Source organism: Carassius auratus, unplaced genomic scaffold (genome assembly GCF_003368295.1).
Source record: "Carassius auratus strain Wakin unplaced genomic scaffold, ASM336829v1 scaf_tig00030267, whole genome shotgun sequence".
Taxonomy (NCBI): Eukaryota; Metazoa; Chordata; class Actinopteri; order Cypriniformes; family Cyprinidae; genus Carassius; species Carassius auratus.
The window spans coordinates 36,020-45,367 of record NW_020525839.1 but is presented as its reverse complement, the minus strand read 5'-3'; the positions used below and the strand labels follow the sequence as shown (position 1 = coordinate 45,367).

At 39.2% G+C, this 9,348-nt stretch overlaps 1 protein-coding gene across 1 annotated transcript; it reads right to left on the bottom strand.

Annotated features, from left to right (window-relative positions):
- Positions 1-9,008, bottom strand: LOC113080117 (methyl-CpG-binding protein 2-like). The gene is made up of 3 exons (XM_026252340.1): positions 8,859-9,008; positions 3,703-4,071; positions 1-2,293 (listed from the first exon to the last, which is right to left on the bottom strand). Exons 1-3 carry the CDS (start codon positions 8,888-8,890, stop codon positions 1,060-1,062), a joined length of 1,635 nt encoding a protein of 544 aa, XP_026108125.1. The 5' UTR covers positions 8,891-9,008; the 3' UTR covers positions 1-1,059.
- Positions 9,009-9,348: the final 340 nt, after the last annotated feature.

Genomic DNA, 9,348 nt, shown 5'->3' with positions numbered 1-9,348 from the left:
TTTTTTTTTTTTTTTTTTGGTTGGGATTTGTGTCGTAAGAGCACACGCCCACTATTTAAACTGCACTTCATGGGGGGAAAAAAGCAGGTAAACATAACAAATTCCTTTTCTCGTATTCTTTTACGCAAGTTGACATCTACTCAAGATGCTACACTGGACTGTGCTTTCAATGCTCCCTAACAAATACATTTGTGCTTTATCTTCCCCACCAGAGAAAATGAAAAATAGAGCTTTCCGCTCTAGTTGCATTTTCTCAGGCATCTCCGAAACTGGTGATTATTAGGTTAACCAAACTACAGATAATTAATAGACATGTGCACTGAAAATACCAACAACTTAAAAAGGAAATACTGCTTCTAAATTCAATGTATCTTTACAGGTCAACAGGCTGAAAATATCAGCTTGGCACAAACCCACAACTAGGAAGTTCTTTTCTGTCAGAGTTAAGCTAGCGTCTTATTTCAAAGGTGATGATGCTGCAACAGCTGCGTCCGACTCAAATGGAAAAGATGAAGATCGAAAATGTGGCCCTTCTTTTCTTCAGCTTGCCGGATTTGCCCCTTCGTTTTAGACACAAAAGGAAGAACACACTGATAGGACACCTTCTTTTCTAGGGTTGAGATGACATGACTATGCTGCATTTTAGTACTTTCGAGAGCATCTTTGACCGGAAAGTTTCGCTTTACGATAACTATGGCATGTGACTTCATTACCACTTGAGTGTGTTTCTACTTCCTACAAGCTCTGACAAAGGAATAACTGGTTTAGGTGAGTGCTAAGATATACTAATACAAAGATATAGTGGGAAATGAAAGGAAACCATAAAGAAAAAGGTTAGCAGAGAATTCATCCGGAAGCAATTATCGCCCCGCGTCCAACCCACAGAGAGAACGAGACACAACAGCTGCCTTTTGTAGAAGTACGTTTACATTTTTGTATATTTTTGTTTCCTTTTTCTTTTTTCATCAGTAAAAAAAGAACAAAAAATCACTCGTCCCGCTGCGACCGCCCTCCAACTCTTCGGGACGCAAAGCCGCACCCGATCCATCACTTAGTCAGTCAGCTCACTGGCTCGCTCACTGGTGTCCGGGACTCGACTGTTTCCTCGCGGCTCGGCCTCGGAACGGCGGAGGGAGGAACAATGTCTCTCAGCTCCTTGCCATCCCCCGTCACAGTCTTCTGCTGCCCTCTCAGGTCAGAGGAGGCCATCTTGCTTGCGTTCTGAGCGTCCCTGCTCGAGGAGCTATCAGTTCTTGCTTCCTCCCGGAAGGCCACATGTTCCACTTTGGGCCTGGAGGTGCTCAAGTCCTGGGGTTCATTTTCTGTTGTCACAGGCGGCCCCCCTTGCGTGGAGTGACCCAGGGAGAGCTGGTGAGCCTGTGGAGTGTAGGTGGAGGGCGGCATGGCCTGTAGATGGTGGTGTTGGTGGTGGTGATGGTGGTGGTGGTGTTTAAAGTGCTGTCCTCGATGATCTCTCTTCTTGTGACTCTTCGGTCCGCTGCCACTGCCGCTGGTTACCGTCCCGCTGCTGCTGCTGCTGCTGCCGTTCCCCGGATCTGTAGACGCCTCTTTGTGCTTCCGGCCGGGATGCTTGTGAGATTTCTGTCCTGTTTCTACCTCCTCCCCTGTAGGGGTCACAGTTGATGCAGTCAGTCGTTTTGCTATCACGGGAACAAACGTCTCTGTCGTGGAGGTGGTGGATCCTTCCAACTCCTCTAAAGTCTCTCGAGTTTTGCGTTTCTTGATGGGAAGTGCCCTCTCCTGAACAGGCTTTACGGAAGACTCCTTCTGAGCTTTTTTCTTGGCCTCGGCGGTGAGAATGGCCGCGGTCGTGTATGCAGCAGCTGAACCCGTCCCCACCGCTGACTGTGATGCAGCTGCTGGCTTGCGGCCACGTTTTTTGGGGGTGCTCGGTGGTTCCTGTTCTGATTTCCGCTTGCGCCCTCGGCGAACTTTGGCAACTACGGCTTGCACCACTGGAGCCCCTGGTTCAGTTTTGGGGACCACAAAGGGCATCTTTACAAGGAGTTTTCCTGGACTCTTTTCAACGACACGCTTCACAGCCACCCCTTCTGTGGCCTGCCGTACCTTGCCGCTGCCTTTGGGCCGACCCCTCCCTCGACCAGAAGGTTTGACCACTTTAGGCTTCTTTGGTGGTCTCTTTTCTCTGCGAGAGGGGCTCCCTCGGCCCGTGACTGTGAAGTCAAAGTCATTGGGATCCGTGGTGGTATCGCCCACCTTTTGGAAGTACGCCATGAGCTCCACTTTGGAACGGAAGGCTTTCCCTTCTGGGCTGAAAAATAAAAACAATATATTTTACATTATACAAATTGATGAATGTAATTCTGAGAAAACAATTTGAGAATTTGAGAAAACGTATCTATGCTAAATTGGATGTTTTAATCATACAGTCCAAATAAAAAAGATTTCCTGGATTTCACTGTTATTCTTTAATAAAAAAGGAAATCAAAGAAAAAAAGTTTGTATTACTGGAAGTAAATCATATAGAGCTGTGGTCAAAATATGAATATTTTCTTAGATTACATTTTTTTTTAAGTACCCTTTAACGAAGAAAACGCTAATCCTGGTGCAATCATACAAACCTGTAGTCCAAATACCAATATATTCTTTGATTTCACATTTATGTTTTTATTAAGCACCTTTTAATAAAATGAAATCAAAGAAAAAAGAAAACAGTGGGCACGGTGACACATCAGTCAGTGTTGAACAGCATGAACCCTTATTCATCATGTCAAGTTGTTTGGCAGAACAATACACTTGACAACACTGAATTATTTAGCCATTCAACAAATCTTAGAAATCTAATCTAAACACGAATCTCTGTGACCCCAACCAGTGTAATGTACAACTCTCTCTCTATACGTGTAATTTACATTTACTGAACAACCACTGCGTTGTTATATCATGCTTCAAATACTGCTGGGAACTGTTACACAAGCTCATGTTTACACTGGAAGCGACCAGCGACACACCACCTCTGACAAATCAGCTGTAAATCTGTGATTAAAATGCAGCTCACTTTGACAACAATAACTATATTAGCATCCACACCAGTGCATGATAACACTGTTTATGAGCAAATGCTGCATTTATGTCGTCTGCCACTTTAAATGCTCAAGCTCTGTTTTTATCATTCATTAATCATTTTTAATTATATTCTGTTATCTGTGCTTTTAGCATTATCGTTGTAGTTGTGGTGTGGATTAATTTGAAAACGTAAAATCTTCATCATTGTCATTTTTGATGTGAATGGGCCTTAGGACTTTAACAACAATAAAATGGGAAAGTTTCTCACTCAAAACATCAGTATAAAACTGACTTTGCATGGGCTAAAACAAATTTACATATAAATATGATGATTTAAATTTGTAAATCAGAGACCAAAAACATCACAAGCTTGCTTTGACGTAATAGACAGAAGTAACAAATAAGATATCGATAAATAATTCATGATATTTGTAGCCATAGGTAAACAGGGAATATAGCATATCAAATAAGGCCCTAACTGATACTTCCAGTGTTAACAGGTTTAGCAGCATCCAAACACAATGACTTCACTTTAATAATGACTAATTTGTTGCATGTGTGTCATTTGGATGCAGTATTACGAAATGAATATCATAACAGTTGCTCTCAAAAAAAAACAAAAAAAAGAACTAACTTCCTGTAACTTGTACTAACTTGATCAGGTAGACATCAAATTTTCCAGCGGATCGCCCCGACTTGCGCTGTTTTAGCTTGCGCGTCCAACCTTGAGGCAGTGAAGGGTCGTCATACAGTGGGCCTCTGTCCCGAATGATGGAACGCCGCTGCTTGGCTGATGCGGAAGATTCTGGAGCGCTGAGAGCAGCTCCAACTTCAGGGTCAATGGGTTCAGACTTCCCTGCCTCTGTCTGTTGTCCAACATCCCCCTGCGTAAGAAGAGGCGGGGGTGGAGGAACGGACACTGTGGCCTCGAGTTTTTCCACATCTTGCCGTTCCCTTTTGTTTTTCTTCTGCTTCTGCGTCTTGTCTTTTGAGCCCTCCTGGTCTTCATTCTTGTCCTCACCTCTGCTGATAACACAAGAAATAAGTGGCTCACTGAGACAGGATGAGTCTTACGGGTCCGTATTCAACTCAACCGCATGTCTAAATGAAGTATTTATTATAAAAACTGAACAGAAGTGCTACGTTTGCATGTTTGCCATCATAAATTCAATATTTGGCTTCAAAGCATGCTCATTTTCAGATCACACAAGCTCTATTAAATACCACCAAAGAGCAGGCAATACGTGGTCTGAATTTGAAGTGTTAGCATAAGACTCGGTTAACCAAATAAACTGATGCAGTTTGCACCTTAACGTCTTTAGACGTCATGTGAAACCTGAGTCTAGGATGTGTCTATTTCGTAACTTCAGGAGAAACACGTTCAATTTGATTTCTACTCCGCTTACAGATACGTGGATATCACTCTGGAGGTATCGAGAGGCCTGTGTCAAGCAAAACCTTGACGCGGAGCTTGAATCACTGAGGACGGAGGGATTTCCCGCTTGTCTGTGGCTCGTCGATCAACGAATGTCATTTTCATTACAAAAGAAGTTAATGATCAACTTAATTTGCCTTAGACCTAACTGGCAGATTACTCTAAAAACGTGTCATCATGACCACATGGCAGTTTGGTGTTTGAGTAATGAACAACAAACTAAATATTTCGCCCATAAAAACATCAGATCACAATAAAACACTTATATTGTGAACTTCATTTCCATTTCTACATCAAAGAAAAACTGAGAGATTTAAAGGCTAAAATAACTACCAAAATATGCTGCTTCCTTATTTTCAACATCTTACGATGCTTCTTGCCTTGTTCCATTTTACAAAACTTTCAAAGCCAGACTGAATTAAATGAGACATTTTTAGATTTTCTTCATATTTAGGTAGTTACTGTATCAGGGTGGAGACTGTAACGGATCCCAAATATTGTCACTTTTAATGAGAGCAGGTGAAGTCAAGCGATGAAAACAGCCACAAAATTTACCAGGTAGAAAGTTGAACAAATAGTTACTTAGTTTTTTTTTATATATCTTACACTCACTAAAACATTGACTAATAGTTTGCAATCAAGAGTTGCCGAAATGTTTCAGTACATCAACGAGAGTCACCACACCTGAGAAGTTATAAACGAACATTCATTACAGAGTATTCAATTTTGATGTGTTCGACTTAGCACATTAACATAGTATATTGCAAAATACAAAACATATTTGAATTCTATTTAGCAACTTTATGAGTTTACATGCTATATATGCATTAAAAGTATAGCTAGAATATTTAATTTGCACTAACCCTGAGCTACCATTTCCCATCATGCATTTTCACCGGTTTTAATACTTTAGTAGAGTGCAACAGTTGGGTTTCAGAAGCAGAAATCACATTTTCAAAACAGAACTTAAAATATAAAACATAAAAGTTTTAAGAGCTCTTATCTTATCATACTCTTCTGTGGAAGTCAATGAAAATTTCATTTTTACAAGTTGCTTAATACAAACGATTTAACTTAAGTCAAATTTCAAATGAAAAACTATGCTATCCATAATAATGCGATACATTTATATAGGAATGAAAAGCGTGGCAAAAATAGCTCTGAAGTGACCGCTCACTCTCAAAATACACTGCAAATAACATAATCGAGTCTGCCTCCCAAGTTTAAAACACTTATTTCCATATATATGAATATTCTGCAATGAACATAATTTAGAATGTAATGCTTTTTTGGTTAAAATCCACCAGTTTTAGTTTTCACATTTTTTAAAACAATTGCATCACAATGTTTCATGGGATGAGTAGTTATGTTGAGAGTCTTGCAACTCTGAATATGATTTCAATTCTTGGTGACATATAAAAGAGGAGAGATAGCATGATATAAAGAATCCTTCAGCATGCTAGGATCAAAATGATAGCAAATCTAAAAAAAAAAAGAATTGGTTTCTACTTGACTTTTAAATAAAAAACTACAATAAGTTTAAAAGAATTAGGGCTGCGCGATTATGACAAAAATCACAGTTCTTGATCATATCCTTAAAATTGTAATTACAAATATTAATTATGATTACCACAATTTACATTGAATGATGTTTATACCATTGTTTGATGCAACTGCATGCTGTATCTTTATATGAAAACAAACAAGCTGAAAACACTCTAACTGAAAAACATTTAGAGCTTTTCTATAGTATTAAGCCTCAAATGTCAACTATATATCGGATTGGTTTCTTCTTTAAATTATCAAAAAGTAAAAACATAAATGGTATTATAATGTTGTATTTTAACTTAAATTAAAATAATGGGCAAAACCCTCAAGATAACATGTAAAAATAAAAAAATGCATCTTAGGCACGCAGAATAACATTGGTGGACTTTGAATGATTAAATGCCGCTTTGAACGATTATGTTATTGTGGCATTCATAATTGTAATCCCGATTAGAAATTTGATCAATTATGCAGCTCTAAAAAGAATTAACTTCTAATGTTTTAACTAATAAACCCAAACTAACTTCCACAGACTGCACTACATCCTCAGTGATATTCACTTGACTTTTTGATTTATATCTTTTGAAGAACACGTGTCATGAATATACATTTCTACAATTACTTTAATAAACTATCCAAGAAAATCCTCATCATTTTTGGCAAAACCTGCATCAATTCATCACTTTAGCTGGATAATTATGTTAATTCTGACATAAAACATTTTTGGGAAGTTCACATCCTACAGTGTGACTTGCAAAACAATTTAAATGCCTTTTTAATACATTTTGCATATATGTTATGCACGCAAATTTTATAACTTCATGTTACGTGTGAAACTACATGTAATATTTGCATTTTCATCAATATTTGGAAAATGATCCACACTGCAGGACCAACTAAAATGAGTTAAAGACAATTAAGTTAATTAAGGAAAATAGTGTACATATATAGATATTGATTTAAAATTTTGCTATGCATTCACATTTATTAATTTACAACATTAACATGAAATCCATGAATCCATTATCCATGAAATGATTGCTAGGGCAGAAACAGTTTCATTTGGCGTAGATGAGATATTCTGATTGTTAACCATGTAAAAATATATAGATGTGACCTTATGCATCAACTACCCATTTATGAAATGAATGCAAATACAGGCCACTATTAAGTTTTCTTTAAGCCACAACTTTGTTGGGGTAAATCAATTAAAAAACCACAAAGAAAGCTAATTGGTTTTGGTCATAATCAAGTTTTTATTGTGAACGTTGACTGTTCAATTTAATACTAAGTAGGACCTTGAATCTCAGCTGGAAATCAACGAATATGTGCATTAGGCAGCTCCTCATTTGTAACCTTATAAACTATGAACAATTATACCATGTTGGACAATCAAGGATCATGTTTAACCATAATGAACAACCGTCTTTGAAAAGACATCGGAAAACCAGAGAGGGAAAATTTTAACAGTGTTTACTTTAACTTCCTTTTGACTCACAATGATGAAAATTCAACTTGCCCCACAATGCAAAAAATGATTCGGATTTTTTTTAAAAGCTTTAAATAAAACAAAGATTATAATATAGGAAATACTATTTTAGTTTTTCTATTTCAAAATGTAATGTGTAACTTGATGTGTTACTTGCCATTCTTTCCGTAAAAGCTATTTCTGGGTGAAAATTGTTTATTGTTTTTTCAACGCATTTCCAAACAACATTTTGGTGACCAAATTAAATTCATAATAAATACAATAACAAAGCAGTTGGCAAACTAAATATTTTGTCTGGCCAGTACCTGCCCTTGCAATGAATTCATGGAGCATGCGACACAGGAAGAAGTTGCACAGGATGCAAGTTCAGTCTTTGAAAGACATGTCACTAGTGTGTGCAGAAGACATGACAGTGTCACTCAGTTTGTGCAAATACCCCTGCGGTCGACCACACACACAAACACATACACAAATATGATGCTGCTAGATCCGTTAGCTGGCTACCGGAAGTCAGCTCAACAATGTCACCAGCCTGCTCTCACATGGGAGTGCCTTGTGAATTGCTAAAGCAAGCACACTATCTATTTTAGTAATGCGAGAAAAACAATAGTGTGTTTAACACCTGGATGGTTTACATGCTGCAAGGGCAAAACTAGCAGCAATAACAACACAACGACACACGCATGTTCATCAGGCAGAGGAATAGCACACTGGCCAACTTGCATGCATATGCAAACTTGGTACCTGATGATGCACAGCTACCCACACAGCACAACACCACTGTATTGAGCTAAAACGCATCTTAACCTCATTTCTAAGCACTTAGTCAAGCCATTCCACGCCAGGACAGGCAGATCTATCTAGAGCAAATCTCATTTAGGTCCCCTGCCTTGTCCTGCAGCGCCACAGGCGAGCTAACTTACTTGTGTGTGCTGTTTTTGACAGCTAGCGAGCGCTTGGAATTAAACGACGTAACATTTCCGCGAAAGAGCCGCCAATGTCGGCAAAACAAAACATGTGTGCGTCCAAACCCCAGGCTTCCGTTCGTTCGAGATTTCAGAAGAGTTTTTTTAAAGTAACGTCAGAAAACGACACCGAACACACACTGGACTAAAGCGCGCGGTTCTCGTGGCGCACAATGTGCCCGCTGATCGTGGAAAAAGAGCGGGAGAAATGCGAGTGACGTATTCCCAACGCCTTTCGCGGACTAGCGCGGCTAACATTTCCCCCCTCAGCCTGACAAAATATCACAGCGACGATCAAAACCGACGCCATCGCCGCTCGCGACGCCTGACATTGGAATCCGTGACAACGGGAATGGATGCGGTTCACACTTACAGTCTCTGCTCTCCGCTCTCTGCGGCGGCCATTTTTATTTAAATAAATAAATTTCCCAAAAATCACGCAACATCTTTGTGGATACCCCTCACCCTTCTCCCCACTGCCTCTAACACAACACCATCCTTCGGACGCGAGATCTCGCGAGAGGTGTGGTGGAAGGGAAAAGGGGGTATTAGCTCTCGTTCTCGCGAGAGCTAAGGAGTGGATAACCAGAGAGGGGAAACGACGTCCAGGGCGAGGACAGCTGCATTGCACACCAGAATAATAGTGTATAACTGTATTATTCCATTCTGTGACAAAGTCCTTTTTCTTTCAGATAAATCCATGTAAAGTTTGTGAATGTGTTTTAAGATATTTTTGCCTTGTGACAAAAGTGTAGATTTATAAAATGTATAAACACCCCTTTCAAACAGGTCTCTGGAAGACTAAGAGTGTCTTTAAATAATAATAAAAAGAAATAATTATAGGCCTATATATATATATATAT

Coding starts and splice junctions, on each gene's coding strand:
- LOC113080117 (XM_026252340.1), bottom strand. CDS start 8,890: ATGGCCGCCGCAGAGAGCGGAGAGCAGAGACT. Junction 4,072..8,858: donor GAGAGCGGAGAGCAGAGACT/GTAAGTGTGAAC, acceptor TGTTATCAGCAG/AGGTGAGGACAAGAATGAAG. Junction 2,294..3,702: donor TTTGATGTCTACCTGATCAA/GTTAGTACAAGT, acceptor TTTATTTTTCAG/CCCAGAAGGGAAAGCCTTCC.